General features: G+C 39.9%; 1 protein-coding gene across 3 annotated transcripts in view; it reads right to left on the minus strand.

The window, feature by feature from the left end:
• LOC136826071 (cyclin-I-like) overlaps window positions 1-1,840 on the minus strand; it is a 305,385-nt gene extending 303,545 nt beyond the window's left edge. For 2 of the 3 annotated variants that reach the window (XM_067082985.1, XM_067082980.1), the window contains exon 1: window positions 1,419-1,818. In XM_067082985.1, coding sequence (XP_066939086.1) covers window positions 1,419-1,445 — 27 coding nt within the window. In that variant the 5' untranslated portion in view covers window positions 1,446-1,818. Of the gene's footprint in view, window positions 1-1,418 lie in introns of all 3 variants that reach the window. The other variant, XM_067082979.1, reaches the window with a different exon arrangement.
• Window positions 1,841-18,711: the final 16,871 nt, after the last annotated feature.

Consider the following 18,711-nt stretch of genomic DNA (forward strand, 5'->3'; position numbering starts at 1 on the left):
GCACAGGGAACAGCTCCATTTTTGCGGCTCCAAGAAATCTAATCATCTTAATTGTTTGTTGTACCTGAATGTGATTATCAAGGGCAATTTCTCCCTCCATATAAGCCTTGACCTAAAAACCACCGACGTATTTTCATGTCATTATTAATTATGAACTTTTAGTACAGCAACCCTACCTAGCAAACTGATACCAAAAAGCTTTAGTACAATAACATCTTAATGAAAGCAACAAACTTTACTTCTATACGATGGCAATAAACTTGAGTAACTTAATATTAGCAGAATGGTGCAATATTCCCGTGACGTTCTGCATTTACTTCAAGTATATTAAAGTCTGCCATAAAAATGTTTATGATACATAGACCCTTATCTTAAAGTCTGCACTGTATTTTGGGTAAAAGCTCGTTTCCGGTCCGAACTCCAATTCCACATGTTGGCTAGTACTTAATGCGGCGAAACGGTGATTCATCTACACTTTCGCCGTGTTTAGTACTAGCCCCTGGTGGGGTCCAATGTATTTCGCCGTGTTTAGTACTAGCCCCCGGAGGGTCAAATGTATTTGACTGTTTAGTACTAACCCCTGGGTATCAAATGAATTTCGCCGTGTTTAGTACTAGCCCCTGGGGGGTCAAATGTATTTCGCCGTGTTTAGTACTAACCCCCGGGGGATCCAATGTATTTCGCCGTGTTTAGTACTAGCCCCCGGAGGGTCTAATGTATTTCACCGTTTAGTACTAACCCCTGGGGATCAAATGTATTTTAACCCCTGGGGATCAAATGTATTTTAACCCCTGGGGATCCAATGTATTTCGCCGTGTTTAGTACTAGCCCCTAGGGGGTCAAATGTATTTTGCCGTGTTTAGTACTACCCCCGGGGCGTCAAATGTATTTCGCCGCGTTTAGTATTATCCCCCGGTGGGGTCAAATGTATTTCGCCGTGTTTAGTACTAGCCCCTGGCCGATCAAATGTCCCTAAGTGCATTTCGTAAAACTGGAACATTGAAAAAATCCTCCATTATTTACACATTTTATTTTTTATTGTGATAAAGAATAACTTAAAATATTTTTTTTCATTTTTTTATGAAAATTCGAAAATAATATAAAAAAAAATCGGGTAGGGATGTTCGGACCGGAAACGAAGAACATTACCCATATTTTGGGATACGGTGATAAATATATATACAATATTCATTGTCAAGCAAATTACCTACAATGAATAAATGAATGGATATAGAATGTTTTTTTTTTTTTTTTTTTTATGAAGATTCGAAAATAATAAAAAATAGAGTAGGGGATGTTCGGACCGGAAAGGAATACTGTACAGTACATATTTTGGGGTATGGTGATAAATACGTAACGTTCATTCTCATTTAAATTACCTACAATGAAAAAATGAATGGATAGTCTATGCACCTTACCTCACTGGTCACTGAGGGTCGAGCCATTTCTTGATCCTGGGTGAACGAAGTAAATCGCAGTACAGTAAAGACTGACCACCATAGACCACCTGCGCCAACACCATATTTCACTTACGCCATCACTTGCTCGTGCTATCCTTTCTGAAAGCTGTTCTCGCCGAGTTCCTTTTCCCCGCCGGTGAAATGTCGGCCAGCTGTGACGCCCTGAAGAGTTTTAGGAGTTTTTCCACCAGAATATCGTTCGCTACTCTCCTTTCATTATTCGATCACTGCATTCTGTGGGTTTTCCGCCTTCCACAGACGTTGATGCTCCCTATTTAAGTTCATGGAGCTTCTCCTCCTGCATGCGACAGCCCGCTCCTACGAACGACAACATCACGTTAAAGGTCGAAGTGTAACTGAGTGACTTTGACAAACACACTGAAATATACGCTATTTTTTCATTCTGGCGAAAATTCACTTAACGTTGATTGGTCGAAAATAGCATGTCCGAATTACGCCGTTATATTTCAGATATAAGTACTCGGTGATCCGGACAAAAGCTCGTTGAATAACCTATATTTCTCCATCAAACACGGTTCGTTTGTTAATAATGCTATCGAGCTGAGAGTCTATAAAAAAAATAAGTCCAAAATTAGATATTAAATTAGCCGCAGTCAACGTCGTGAAGTGTGATTCGGATACACAGTTTTGCATGTAGCACTATTAATGGTTTTTCATGCATTTTAACGTAGATTCGAAAGCATCCTTCCAAATGTTAAAATAAAATTGTAATTATCGATAGTTTCTAAAGGTTAGATCCCACCCAAAACTTACATTAAATTAAAATTACATTTGAAACATTGGGTAGACTACTTGAAACGGAACAGCCACCATTGGCTTAGTTCACCCTATATCTTATTGACTTAGTTCACGCTATATCTTTTACAGTAGTTGATCATGTACCACCTTCTCAGGTCATGGTGATATTTCGCATAAGTTTTTCCATATATATCCATTCTTCACCTAATATTTATGTGGTTTTCCCTTCATCCTCCTTTTTTCATTCTGAGGGATGAAGATGAGCTGTAGGCCTATCCCTGGAGCTGTTACACGGGTAGAGCTGTTTCTGTCATGGATCAGGAACCTGCTTTCCTGAATTGCAGCATTTATATGCCTTTTGCCAAATAATACTAACCTTAACTTCAATATATATATATATATATATATATATATATATACATATATGTGTGTGTTTACCGAAGATATGACAAGAACACGGTAACTTAAGCCTAACATGTTTCCCAAACCAAAAAATTGTTGTTCCATCTCAGTTATATATATAAATATATAATATTTATATATATATACATATAAATATATATAAATAGACACACATATATATATACATATAACTTGGGAAACATGCTATGCCTGAGTTACACCGCGCTCTTGCCATTCCTCGGAAAAGACACACACACATATATATATATATGTGTGTGTGTGTGTGCGTTTCCGTAGATAAGGGATGTACAGTAACCTAGCCCTACTTTTTTTTAACTTTTATGCCGTCTTGTTCCCTCCAAGTCGTTTACAGAAAGTTTGTCTACTGTATTTGCGTATTTTATATAATTCTGTTGTATGTACTGCCAAGCCTGTTTTAAAATCAATCTGTATGTGGTTAATGCCCCCTATTTTAACTGCTGAAAGGAATATGAAACCCCAATACAGGAAAGCTGACCAACATTCGCGTTTTCATGAAACTACATAGCAAAGCTGAACAGCGGTGCGTTGGCCAACGGTTCTACAACAACCGCCTCCCATTCCCCACCCTCCTTTCCCCACACCGTCCCTCCCACCTTCTGCTATCTTTAGCGCATTCTTACACTCCCTAGATACTAAAGCCTTCTGTTTGAGTGACTCTCGCTCCATCTCGCCAACAGCTTCTGGGTCTCCATATCGTCTTTTCTCCTAACACTTTCGAATGGCTGTATATGCTCTTTTTATCTACATGGCCGCACTATCTCGAACTTTCCAATCCACCTTTTAGTTCACACTAACTTATTTACAACTGTTCTGTGCCAATCAACCCAAGAACTTCATCCTTATTTTTTATATATTTGTAATCAACATGCACACTTCGCCTTCGTTTCTCACAGTAAAAAACGTCCCATGGGCCGAGACTAAAATCGCTGACATACTGGTTCTGCTTTTCCTATACATTAAATATCTCATGCACCAGATCAACCTTTCTCGTAAACACACTCCAGACGCGTTGGTTTTGTTGAATCATTTAACCTACTTTCTGTAGCGCTATAAAAAAGACAGGGACACCACAAATATAATAATAATAAAATACATCACATAGCCTTATCAATAAACTGAAGAGCACTTAACTGAGGATAAGTCAGCTGTCGTCAAGCAAACATGCTTTTCCTTTCTTTTTTGAAATGGGGCCTTTCTTTTAAAAACTTGGTCATTAATTTTTTCTGCAGGGAATCACATGATGCGATGTTCTCGAACTGAAGGACGCTATTCAAACAGCAGAAGTATTTCTGGCTTACAACTGATAATTGGTTACAAAAGGGATTAAAATTTTACGTAAAAAATCATAGAAGTTTACTTGGGTTTTGACAGAGTGTCATTTCATGTGCATTTTGCAACAGATTGAATATATTTGGTTATTAGTTTGGGGTCAGGGCCTTCGTGGACCCACTGACATCGTAACTGAGAGGCGCCATCCCTTGTGGGTATCACTGTGACCTACTTTGCCTCTTGTGAGCTGCCCCCTCTACCCAGTTCCTGTAAATGTCCATTAATAATGGAGCTTATTTTATTTCTCTCTTAACATTTCTGTTCAAGAAACTTATCCGGACTGTATCTTATGCAACACCTCTAATGCAATAGAGCCAATTCATAAAGTCATTGTGCTCTAAACTGGCTGATTACACTTTACTTATGTTGTCTTGACATAATTTCATTTGGTCAAGACCACGCAACTAGTGCTGTACTACATCAACACAACGTCCAATATACCATTCTCTATAAGAGATTTGCAATTAGTGTAGGCTAAGTGCCAAGAATTTGCTCCTGACCCACATGACATTCCTTATGCCATGGTGAATACGTCCCTGGAAGTAGTAATAAAAAATATAGAATATGCCTATACATCAATTTGTGAAACATCGAAAATACAACCATTTTTTAAGCCATAAGAAGATGTTTATTTGGTTGTCATCTACTTGAACGCCCTAACAGTGCAAAATCAAGTCTCACTTTACTATTGAAACACAGTATTTCTGAACCATGACCGGAGGAAGGGTTATAAATAAAATATTTTGGTGTGACTACACTCTGCGTCCCCTTATCATATGACTCTGCTCTCGATGGGCGCTTGGAAAGTCACGAGGTGCAAGCAAACTCTCAGAGTGGTGTAAGGTACCTGCAGAAGGAGCGTTTGGCACCTGAGAAAATTGTACCTTATGCCAACTTATATCGTCTTATAAACATCACGTACTTTTATTTTTCTGTCCGCCCTCAGATCTTAAAAACCACTGAGGCTAGAGGGCTGCAAATTAGTATGATGATCATCCTCCCTCCAATCATCAAACATACCAAATTGCAGCCCTCTAGCCTCCTCAGTAGTTTTTATTTCATTTAAGGTTAAAGTTAGCCATAATCGTACGTCTGGCAGCGCTATAGGTACCAACAACATAATTCACCACCTGGCCGTTGCTGAAAGTTTCATGTAGCATTATAACGCTGTACAGAAAACTCTACTGTTCCGAGGAAACTTGGGCGCATTTTTTATTTATTTATTTATGTATTTATTTTTTTTTTTTTGTAAGGAAACGGAAAACTTGGGTGTTTTCATTGCCTATTTCGAGTGTGTGATTCAGGTCCAAAGTCGGTCCCTCACGCCTCCTCCCACATTACTAATCTCCTGTGGAAGTTGCCTGGATCAGCCAGAAAATGAGTCCAGAGTCTCCTGGAAGTTTCCAGTTCGGTCATCTTCGTGGCAGGGGGCAGCCGCCATCTCGCAAACGGCTTGGTCAATCCACAAGTTGTCAGTCAAGTTAGTGTGCACTGAGCCATCAGCACAGCAGATCAGATACCTGCAGCTGTCTTGGCTCGTTATCAGTGTCTGTCACTGAAAACAATGTGGGGAGCGTCGACGTCCACACCTGCTCGTCGGTACTTGATGCTTTTGCACGTCCAAAATGGCAGCCATTCTCTTTGCTCTTCGCGTCCCGTTGGAACTGAAACGGTGCTATTTCTCTGGCTGTCCATTCCAGTCTTTGCTGAGTCGACGTTGGATGAAGGTCCACAGACTTAGACTTTCTAAACTAGCACTGCACTAAGAAATAAATGGCGTCCTTAAGATGGAGACCATCCTTGAATTCCTCAGCCATTTTCCTTTGGGATGTAAGCTGTTATTGGTGGGCTGAATTTATCCATCACTCACGTTATTTCACGTCATTCGACATTTGCTCCTCAAAAATGACCTATTTGATTTTGAAATTATCTGGCTTCAGCGAAGGGAGATGTATTGGAAGAAGTAAGGGCATCCTTCTTTCAGAACACACTTTGCAGCACAAAATTATGTCCTTATACATACTGACGGTTACGTACTGGTGCTGTTATTATGTATCTGCGTGTCTCCTACTCCGAGGTGCTAGTACTAAACACCGTAGGGTAAATGTAAAGTAGACGGCCGCACAAAGATATCCTTTATTAATATTTGTTGACCACACAATACAGAAATGGGTGTATATAATACTTTGACGACTGAGGGGCTAGTAATAAACACTGTGTCCCAAGAAGCTTCCACCAAGCTTAGTACCAGCACCTCGGAGAGTCCCAAGGAGCCTCCGCCAAGTTTAGTACTAGCACCTTGGAATGTCCCAAGGAGCCTCCGCTAAGTTTAGTACTAGCACCTTGGAATGTCCCAAGGAGCCTCCACCAAGTTTAGTACTGGTACCTCGGAGCGTCCCAAGGAGCCTCTGCCAAGTTTAGTACTAGCACCTCGGAGAATACCAAGGAGCCTCTGCCAAGTTTAGTACTAGCACCTCAGAGAGTCCCAAGGAGCCTCCGCCAAGTTTAGTACTAGCACCTCGGAGCATCCCAAGGAGCCTCCGCCAAGTTTAGTACTGGCACCCCGGAGCGTCCCAAGGAGCCTCCGCCAAGTTTAGTACTGGCACCTCGGAGCGTCCCAAGGAGCCTCAACCAAGTTTAGTACTGGCACCTCGGAGCGTCCCAAGGAGCCTCTGCTAAGTTTAGTATTGGCACCTCGGAGCGCCCCAAGGAGCCTCCGCGAAGTTTAGTACTGGCACCTCGGAGCGTCCCAAGGAGCCTCCGCCAAGTTTAGTACTGGCACCTCAGAGCGTCCCAAGGAGCCTCCGCCAAGTTTAGTACTGGCACCTCGGAGCATCCCAAGGAGCCTCTGCCAAGTTTAGTACTGGCACCTCAGAGCGTCCCAAGGAGCCTCTGCCAAGTTTAGTACTAGCACCTTGGAGCGTCACAAGGAGCCTCCGCCAAGTTAAGTACTGGCCCCTCGGAGCATCCCAAGGAGCCTCCGCCAAGTTTAGTACTAGCACCTCGGAGCTTCCAAGGAGCATCTTGGAGCTTCCCAAGGCGCCTCCTCCAAGTTTATAGTACTACCACCTCGGAGTAGGTGACGCCTAGATAACAAGCCGAAGTATCACCCAAAATTCTCTCTCTATTGGAAATAGTTATATGGAAAAATATAATTTTCTGTTAGTTGAATGAGGCACGCCACTTTGCATACAGTCACCCAGTGACCATTTGGTCCAAAAAAAATCAACTCTTTCTGAATTCTGATTCTAAATCCAGGAAAAGGGGGTTGAGATTTAAGCTTAGTAGAGTTTCTTTCAGAAATAGCCATGTCTGTAATGGATACTCGTAGCTTAATGTTCATCAGAATATTAAATTCTATGATTGAGGTGGTGTATTCATAGCTTTTAAGATTCATTTTTAGTTTGATACACATATGTATTTATATATAAATTTTTATATATATATATATATATACACTGTATATATATATATATATATATATATATATATATATATATATATATATATATATATATATATATATATATATTATAAACATAAACATACACACACATATATATATGTATATATAGAAATAATCAACACACAATCACGTGTGGAACAGATTCCAACTTTTTTTATGACTTGTATGGCCTAGTGGGCAGCGCCCTTGCCTTTCAACTGAAAGACCTGGGTTCGATCCTGATGTGGGTCAGATATATATACTGTATATATACATATACATTTCTGTAAGGAACAAGCAAATGAGAGAATTACAGTCAACTGCAGCTCTCGATCGATATATGGACTCGACCCTTTGACAAGCAAGCTTGAGCCGAAAAGATAACGTCTCTTTGTGTCCTTATAACGCACCTCAAAGTCAAGGGTTCGAATTCCGATCGGGATACACGATGTTCTTATCTAATGAGATGACCTTTGAAAGTCAGTCGTTCCCAAGGGCACGCGACTTCGATATCTATGGGTTCTTTCTGTGTTCAGTATTTATGGTTTATCTCTGCTGATTCAGAAGATGAAGAAGAAGAACCTTATTCATATGGAACAAGAAGCCCACCAAAGAGGCCACTTATTAATAAGAACAAATAAGAACAAACAATAAATTAATAAACAGATAAACAAGTAAAAAATGCGCCGAGGTTTCTTCGGCGCAATCGAGTTCTCTGTACAACCGCTACAGCGTATAATTAAGGCCACCGAAAATGGATCTATCTTTCGGTGGTCTCGGTATAATGCTGTATGAGCCGCGGCCCATAAAACTTTAACCACGGGCCGGTGGTGGCCTATCCTATGTCATTGCCAGAAGCAGGATTATGGCTAATTTTAACCTTGAATAAAGTGAAAACTGCTGAGGCTAAAGGGCTGCAATTTGGTATGTTTGATGACTGGAGAGTGGATGATCAACATACCAGTTTGCAGCCCTCTAGCCTCCTCAGTAGTTTTTAAGATCTGTGAGCGGACAGAAAAAGTGCGGACAGAATAAAGTGCGGACCTAATAAAATGCTGACAGAAAAAGTGGGGACAGAAAAAGTGCGGACAGTATAAAGTGCAGACAGAAAAAAGTGCGGACAGAATAAAGTGCGGACGGACAGACAAAGCCGGCACAATAGTTTTCTATTAAAGAAAACTAAAAAGTATTAGAATGCAAGGAGAGTAGCATAGAATGAAAATGTCATGTGCAGAATCCTGACTGAGGCAGAAGCACTTATCAATTAGGATTCCCCTTTTGTGTAGGCTATGCCTAACGAATAATTAATTCGAAATTACATGACATTTGTGGTTATATATATACTGTATATATATATATATATATATATATATATATATATATATATATATATATATATATATAATATTCTCTCTCTCTCTCTCTCTCTCTCTCTCTCTATATATATATATATATATATATATATATATATATATATATATATATATATATATATATATATATATATATGTATGTGTGTGTGTGTGTCTGTGTGTATACATATATATATATTCATATACTTAATGTATATGTCTTCTAAATATATTCATGCATACATATTGCGCCTGAGACAGCGAATTTATATGATAAATTCATACTTTCTGTAGTTTCAAGTTGAATTCACTAAAGTTCTTGGCGGCCACCAACTCTGGATTTACCCAGAGTGATCTGTAATCTTTGTATTCCTCTCAAGAAAACGGATCTGTGGTCTTTGCATCCCTCTCCAGAAAACGGGTCTGTAGTCTTTGCATTCCTCTACAGAAAACGGGTCCGTGGTCTTTGCATTTCTCTCCAGAAAATGTATCCGTAGTCTTTGCATTCCCCTCCAGAAAACGGATCCGTGGTCTTTGCATTCCTCTCCAGAAAACGGATCCGTGGTCTTTGCATTCCTCTCCAGAAAACGGGTCTGTAGTCTTTGCATTCCTCTCCAGAAAACGAGTCTGTAGTCTTTGCATTCCCCTCCAGAAAATGGGTCTGTAGTCTTTACATTCCCCTCCAGAAAATGGGTCTGTAGTCTTTGCATTCCTCCACAGAAAACGGGCATGTAGTCTTTGCATTCCTCTCCAGAAAACGAGTCTGTAGTCTTTGCATTCCCCTCCAGAAAATGGGTCTGTAGTCTTTACATTCCCCTCCAGAAAATGGGTCTGTAGTCTTTGCATTCCTCCACAGAAAACGGGCCTGTAGTCTTTGCATTCCTCTTCAGAAAACGGGTCTATAGTCTTTGCATTCCTCTCCAGAAAACGGGTCTATAGTCTTTGCATTCCTCTCCAGAAAACGGGTCTGTAGTCTTTGCATTCCTCTCCAGAAAATGGGTCTGTAGTCTTTGCATTCTTCTCCAGAAAACGGGTCTGTAGTCTTTGCATTCCTCTGCAGAAAATGGGTCTGTAGTCTTTGTATTCCTCTCCAGAAAACGGATCTGCAGTCTTTGTATTGACTGATTGATTGATTATGAAATTTAGGTCTTGTCCTTTACAGAAAACTGATCCGTAGTCTTTGCATTCCTCTCCAGAAAATGGATCCGTAGTCTTTGTATTCCTCCATTGCATTCCTCTCCAGAAAATGGGTCTGTAGTCTTTGCATTCTTCTCCAGAAAACGGGTCTGTAGTCTTTGCATTCCTCTCCAGAAAATGGGTCTGTAGTCTTTGTATTCCTCTCCAGAAAACGGATCTGCAGTCTTTGTATTGACTGACTGATTGATTATGAAATTTAGGTCTTGTCCTTTACAGAAAACTGATCCGTAGTCTTTGCATTCCTCTCCAGAAAATGGATCCATAGTCTTTGTATTCCTCCACAGAAAACGGATCTGTAGTCTGCATTCCTCTCCAGAAAATGGATCTGTAGTCTTTGTATTCCTCTCCAGAAAACGGATCCGTAGTCTGCATTCCTCTCCAGAAAATGGATCTGTAGTCTTTGTATTCCTCTCCAGAAAACGGATCCGTAGTCTGCATTCCTCTCCAGAAAAAGGATCCTTAGTCTTTGTATTCCTCACCAGAAAACGGATCCGTAGTCTTTGTATTCCTCGCCAGAAAACGGATCTGTATTCTTTGTATTCCTCTCCAGAAAACGAATCCGTAGTCTTTGCATTCCTCTCCAGAAAACGAAGTGACTGAGAATTCCATTATGCTTTCCCCAAGAACCTGCGGTACTCTCCCCCGTGCGTAGAAGATAACCTTGAGTGGAAAGCCACTGAGGTCACCCAGAGGGTGTGTATTTAGAGAGAGTCACACAGGTGGCTGCGGGAGGAACGCCGTTGTCAGGGAGCGCCACAGTGCCACCTCCGAAATCTTTGTGTTGCTGGGAGAGGCCGCTTTGGCACTACGGCCAAACACGTGATGGCACTGAGTGAGTGAGAGAGAGAGAGAGAGAGAGAGAGAGAGAGTTGGCCCTCAAAAACGTTTGGCTATCTGTTCCGTTTCTCCTCCTCCTTCTGCAGGACGAAAACTCCGAATAACTCTTGCCTTGTTTTATTCGTGTTTCATAACCACAGACATTTTCCTTGAATTTCAGCTTTCTTTATGCAGAAACGAACGAATAAAACTTGACGCTCATTAAACGAGCATCAATTGATGCCTCATTTCTGTGATGGTAAGTTTGTTTTGCATTCTGAAGGGGCTTCAAGATCTGCAATGGCAAAGATGGGTGCAGCAACATGGGAAATTTTTGGCTGAAGCGCTTCCGCCCGCCCTCCTCACGTTTTTTCCTTCTGGCTGACACCAGTGCTTATCATCAGTCGCTCTGTATCTTTTGATGCAAAAGCTTCTTTTCTTCACATTTACATACACTTGCATATATATATATATATATATATATATATATATATATATATATATATATATATATATATATATATGTATATATATATATATATATATATATATATATATATATATATATATATATATATATATATATATATATATATATATATATATATATATACTGCCTTGAATCTCTGCATTTCCACAAGCATTCTCAAAGACCATAATCAGCTTTAATTCCCATTTCCGTTTGACACTTTTCGTTCCGAATCACAGTTATTGGTACAGGAACGTGATATTATTGTGGCTAAGAATGTCCTTTGCTTGGATATGGTGGCTTTACCACATTAAATTTATATACATTATTTATAGAAATATTCTAATTTTGTCACAGGTGTTTTTACCCTGTACATTTGATAAAGTCAGTGAGATATTACTACAAGTGTTTTTTATTACTAGATAAAGTATAAAGTTTCCCTCGAGCAGCACATTCGATGTTGACATGATGCACATTCTCTTCCTCTTCCAAGATCTCTATAGAATGGAGGGCAAGTACTTCTGTACAGCAACTTTCCCTTCACTTCTGAGTTTTTTTTTTTTTCGAAATTTTGGCCGGTCGAGCCAAGTACAGAACTGGGGTTCCCTCTCGCCATTCAGCGCTTAAGACAGTCATAGTTAGAGAGGTTGGATGGTAAAGTTTGAAGAAAATAAGTGGGAATGGAGGTAAAGTAAATGGCTAATTAGTGGGTGCGCCTGGGGGTCGAAGGGATGCTACAAAACCCTTTAGTGGTGACTGCAGTGCGCCACTTGAGAAACGCTGACGGGACTGCCCCTCTTAAGAAAATTCATTACCTAACTTTTCAGACCCTTTATTTTTTCTTTATCGGCAACATTTCCCTACAGTTTGCCTTTACTGTCGTATGCATATTTCCATCCAATTCCAAAGTTCCTCGTAGGACGGGTAGGTATAGTTCTCTGCTAGCACTCTATTGGGCCCGCGTTCGAGTCTCCGACCGGCCAATGAAGAATTAGAGGAATTTATTTCTGGCGATAGAAATTCATTTCTCGTTATAATGTGGTTCGGATTCCACAGTAAGCTGTAGGTCCCATTGCTAGGTAACCAATTGGTTCTTAGCCACGTAAAATAAGTCTAATCCTTCGGGCCAGCCCTCTCTAGGAGAGCTGTTAATCAGCTCAGTGGTCTGGTTAAACTAAGGTATACTCAACTTTTCATCCAATTCCAAAAGCCTCCTCCTCATTTCTGTGTGACTCTACTTTTTGAAAGACGTAATTCTGTATCTTTCTGTGCTGGTTTTCAGTCACCGTAGAGCATGTCCACAGGTGTGTCTCTTCTTGACTTCGTAAGACCCAGAGCTAGGGAGTGGCTGTCAAATTCCTCATTCTTCAAGAGGGATGCATTCGTCTTCCAGTTATATTCCCGTGTTTAAGTGAAAACTTACTTTTACACGGCCAACCTGAACACTGCAAAGAAATGAGAGGACTATTGCAATTTTTGTACTTTTAAACAATTCGTGAAGCAAGGAGACACGACTCGTGGGAACCCGAATTTTGCAACGATTGTCAGGAAAACAAACTGAAGTCTGAAGGTTTGTTGAAGATTTTCGATTCTCGCTTCAAGTCTAGATCACTGAAGACCTAAGAATGAAGAAGAAGACATCACGCGCCATTCTTTTTTATATTCATTTGTTATAGAGATACTGTCTTACAATAAGAAAATGACCCCTTCTCATATGGAACAAGTCAACAAAAGGGACCACTGACCTGAAATTCCAGAAGCTCCCAAAGAATATGGTACTCATTGGGAAGTAAGAGAAGGTGAAGTGAAATACAGGCAGAAGAGACCTCACTTGTTAAAAAGAAAAAAATGAATTAATAAATTAATAAGTAGATAAAAATGTATTAAAACTCAAGGAGAGTAGCATTGGGGAAGTAATACATTTCATCTTTGCTTGAACTTTTGAAGTTCTTACACACTAAGGTTAAATATTAACAAAACAAGAGCTGAGATAAAATATGATAAAGCATGAACAGTAAAATGACACAAGATATCAAAATGTGACTCACTGTCCGCGCGTGATCAGACTAGAAATAGATTTGCAAAAATGATGGCATAATCAAATTAGGGGCCTCGTGACCTTGATTTCAGTCGATTCAAACGTCCGCATGGCTCCATCAGTCTGAAACTTCCGTATCCCTTGAAGTTTGTTAGTCCCAGTGTGGTTACAGGAATCCCCTCTCTATGCTCCACATGCTAGATTGCAGGAACTTGTCCAGACGAAATTTGGAACTTCAGAAGTTCAAGCGAAGATGCAATGTTATTCTCGTTGCATTTGAATAGATTTTTATGTTGTCATTAATATTTTTTTTTCTTCTTTAATAGGTGGGATCTCTCCTTTCTGTATTTGCCTTTACTTCCTCGTACTTCTAACTAATGTACACCTTAATATTCTTTGGAAACTTGAATTTCAAGTCAATGGCCCCTTTGGTGGGATTGTTCCCAGGGCCCAAGGATGAGGGGTGGGGGGAAGGGTTCTACCTTCCTTGGGCCCAGCGGTCTGGGGGCGCCGTGACACCAACTTATTTATTTCAATTTTTCTTTTTAGAGAATAAACAGAATCAAAGGATGAACGATACTCAAGGGGCCAATGCTCCCCTAATAATACTATTATTATATTTTATTTTATTAATAACTGATGATCAACTATATTTTTGGTACTTCCACTTACTCTTGCAACAAATTTAATTTAAGCCTGTAGCTGAACACTCTTGAATTGTGTGAGGCCTGGGATGGAGGTGATGGTAGAAGGCCCCCAGGGGTAGGGGAAGAGTGCAGGGGGAGGGGCCCAGTTTTTATGCAAGGACCGGGGCCTGAAAGGGTGATGCTTAGGACCTTCTTGTTCCATATTTTAGAATAGGGTTCATCTTCTGAATAACAATGATATTGGAGAAACAAATCCACAGTTATGTATGTGTACATATATTTAAAGATAGATCTGTATAGATAGCTTTCAGGAATCTGTACTGATTCATCTTTAAATATACGTACATATACATAACTGTGGATTTGTCTCTCCATTCTAAGACTCATGCTAATATGAGTATTTCTTAATAAAATAATAATGATAAACGCCCAGGTACCCATAATCACTTCCCAGAAAGGTCTTCGGTGGTATACAACCTCTTGGTCTAGTCAGGTAGAGAAAACGAAGGCCTCACCGCAACCATTCTGACCAGCAAACAATAAAGGTTCCCGCGAACTGTGCCCTGGTCTATGTGTTTCCTCTGTAACAACGAAGAATAAGAATGTCTCTTCGAACAGATTTTCTCTGTCAGGTTTATCTCCTTGCTGGAATGGAGCTCTTTTTATTAATGTTTTCTATGCAATCAAAGATTCACGCGGACCACTCTACTCTGTCCTTTCTCTCCTACAAACTCGTGATTAAAAGGTTTCCTTATCATGCTGCCACTTCCGCCCTCATGCTGAACAGAAGTTTTTATACAAATATATGTATTCCTCGATATTAATTAGAGAATGTAATTTCTTCAAATATATATATTACATTTTAGTTTTCTGTAAAAGAAAACTATTGAGATGGCTTTGTCTCCGTCCGCACTTTTTCTGTCCGCACTCAGATCTTAAAAACTACTGGGGCCAGAGGGCTGCAGATTGATACGTTGATCATCCACCTTTCAATCATCAAACATACCAAAAACTGCAGCCCTCTAGCCTTCTCAGTAGTTATTATTTTATTCAAGGTTAAAGTTAGCCGTGATCGTGCGTCTGGCAACGCTATACAATAGAGCAGGCCACCAGCGGGTCGTGGCTGAAAGTTTCATGGGCCGCGGCTCATACAACATTATACCGAGACCACCGAAAGATAGATCGATTTTCGCTGTACAGAAAACTCGATTGCGCCAAAGAAACTTCGGTGCATTTTTTACTTGTTTATATTAAGGCTAAATTTTTATTCAGACAAACAGAAAATTCTGAAAAATTCCTGACTCATCTTTACCATTTACAACATTGGTATTTTACTGTAATAATTTTCAATTCAACAATGGTAAGGTGCAGAAGTAGACTCAATTACCATTTTTTTATATTGCCCATTTATTTGCCCACTTCATTTCTAACACTTCATCTGTGCATACTATCTCGAGCTCAGTGTCAGTAACTGAATCTATACTATCTGCCTGAATGTTCTCCAGTTCAAGTTACTTTAGTTAACTCGTCTGGAATGCTGTTTCCTTCTAAGTGTCTTTGTAAGTCACAGACATTTCCATTTCGTAAAGCCCCGTTTTCCTCTACCAACTCTTGGACATCCTGGGTATCCCCTGTCGAGTCTTCTTGGCGAATATCTACTGTGTTCTGACGACGTACCTTTCCATTCTCCATTAGGATGACCTTGCTTTACACATCCCGCCTTCCTCAAGGGTAACTGGGTCTAGCGATTCTGCTCGCACTGGCTCAGTATCATCTGATCTGCTTACTCTCATTCCATTACCTCTAGTCATATCTTCTTGATTCTGGGGTCAGATAACTGTGATTTCTTCAATGACTTTTTGGTTGCTGTCTACCCTGGTAAGTCTCTCTTCCACTGATTTTTCATTTCTGTCTGAAGCTCTTCTTGTACCTTTCTTTCTCTGAAGTAGTCAGGGCTGAAGGGAGTTTTTTAAAGAAACCCTTGCTTTGTCAGTAAGTACGGCTCACATTCTTGCAATATTTTTTCATAAGTGCACAGGACATTACTTTTACCACAGAAGCTTTTCTGATAGTTTCACAGGTATTTCGGGTGATTCTGGTATTATTTCATTCAATGACGATCTTTCCCGGTCCCCGCAGAATGATCATATAAGTCCTGGTGATATTCAAGAAACATTCAGAGAAAAAGTCGTTAAAAACATGAAAACACACCAGATATAATGTACTCCAGCATGACCTTGAGGACTGGAATCATTCAGAAATCTAAAACTGCAATATTCATAACTTTAACTCTTAAAGTCACGAATGTCTTACTTTGCAATGATTTCCGACGATTATTACCTAAGAGAACCCTTTCCTTAAAAGCCTGCTCCATTACTTGATATAGCAAGATTTTGCAACCAATTCTTCGTCAGGTGACCTTCCATTCGGCATCTAAAATATGGAAAGGTTATACCCCACAACCCTGACAGAAGACAGTCTATCACCTTTCAGTGATATCTCGAAGGTCCTCATTCAATTTAGCAATCCTTTCAAAGCCTCATGAGGAAATATACTTGACAGAATTTATTTCCCCACATAGGCCTACTCAAGATAATTAGGGCGGTACTATCATCTATCTCAAAAGGAGAATTTCATACTGGTACTTGAGTAATCACCTAGCTGAGGTTTACTGTGCTACCTTAGCATGATCATCTCAGCCTCCTCATCAGACTTCTCTTCAAATTTCTCAGACTGCTCTACAAACGTGAAGAAGACATAACAGCTAATTTTATCAATATTCTGTACCCAAAGATGTCATCACACTTCAAGTCCAATAACTGTGAAAACTACTGTACTCCCTCTATCCATTGTTACTTAATCCTGGAGGAATTCTGTCCTTGAAAAGGACTTCTAATGCCATGATACAAAGAGGATGACCCATTTTTGCCTACAAAATGCCCCTGTGGCTTGTGAGCCATGAAGCTTTATGGCACTCCCACCTAGCCTTCCAAAAGCAGGGTGATTCCGCAGGTAGTGGTTATGATAGCAGGTTTCTGGTGCCTGAAAACCAGAGGTTCTGGGCAGATGAAGCTCACTAGCATGGCAAAGGCAATACATTGAGAAGACAAACTCCAATATGAAGCCTAGGCAGATTACCTAAGGCCAGTCATTTTACCGAGGCAAATAAAGAGAGTGCATGTTGCTCTCAGCCAGGGGCACACTGGTAGTACTATTGTGCAACTCAGTGTGGAGTTCATGGTGAGCTATATGTCAGTTTCATTATCCCAAATGCTATCTAAGAAGCCTTTAAGATATTACACAGCCACACCTCAACTGACAGATTGTGCCAGTGCAGGAGAACTGCTTTGTGAGCAAAAAAGGACTTTTTCTGATCCACAGCATTGCTCCTGAACCAATAAAGAGAGGCTTACAGAGTGGCCAGACATGTGGAATGGCCATTACTAAGTGTACACATGTTATCATTCCAAGTGGTTACTACCAGATAGTTGGACCTTAACTGGCGCAGGCGGCCAAAGCTACAGAGGTGGTGTCCCAAAAGATGTCTTGGTCTAAGAGTGACTTATAACTAAAAAGGACGGGAGGTGGAGAATTTCAGAGTTGTATGGCTACAGGGGAAAGTATTAGAATGAAATGAGCGAAATCTCTGACAGGCAAGTGTTAGAACCATTACTTTAAATAACGAGAAGCATAATAGAAGGGGAAAAGTGGGACATACTCAAAAATGTCACAGTGCGTATGACCTTTCAACAAAGATGAACCAGCTTTCCTTACATTGGTCTTATCCCTTTTGTTTTTCTTACACTTTTTTGTACTCTACACTTTTTCTTTAGACCTATGGGAGTTGCAATATCAGAAATATGAATTCATAACTCGTACCAGCTAAAGACACATAGCAAGGTATAAGAAGGGAAGACACGTACAAGGAATGAACTGTTATCATTACATCAAACCCACCTAAGCAAGATAAAGGACTGCTAATCACTGACTCATATGATGACTGAACGAAAACATGAAGGAAGTTGAGAGAAAATGGATGATTAAACAACTGATCAAAATAACAAGAACTGAGAACACAGTTAAAAAGGACGATTAAGAATAAAAAGTAAGAAGAGATGTTTAAGGTACTATAGAGGAGTTCAGTAAGCAATGATATGCAACACTGCAAAATGTTTCAGTTTTAGACTGCAAAAGCAATGAACAATTCAGACAATAACAGCAGAGAAGTTTTACATACAAAAATGTTTTAATATCAAATGGTGTAACTAGAAGATAGTGCCAAGTGTTACATAGATAACCGCAGGGAGAACAGTCAACTACAGACATGTTGTGCTTGATACAATATAGGCTTTCTCTGTAGTTTGGACATTGAAACAATATATTAGCACAAAACACACACACACTTACACAAACACACTAACACACACACACACACATATATATACATATATATTATGTAGTACACTTTACACTTTGCACCTCTGTGTTGCCTTGTACACTCTCTCAGAAAAATTTGCAATGCTCCTCCAGTAAATTTTGCTCACAGCACGGAAGGACATTTCTCTGTTAAATTAGTGATAAATAATCATTAGAACTGCATAAAGAAAAAGTCAACTACAAGCTCAGTGTAAAAAGGTGCAAAATATTTTGAAAAATTCACTTTAGATCACTAGGAAGTGGAGAGGTGAACATGTAGGAAACTGAACTTTGAGTCCAAATATGAAGCGTGATCACTCATCCGTCATATCTAATCTT

This window comes from Macrobrachium rosenbergii, chromosome 40 (assembly GCF_040412425.1).
Source record: "Macrobrachium rosenbergii isolate ZJJX-2024 chromosome 40, ASM4041242v1, whole genome shotgun sequence".
Lineage (NCBI taxonomy): Eukaryota > Metazoa > Arthropoda > Malacostraca > Decapoda > Palaemonidae > Macrobrachium > Macrobrachium rosenbergii.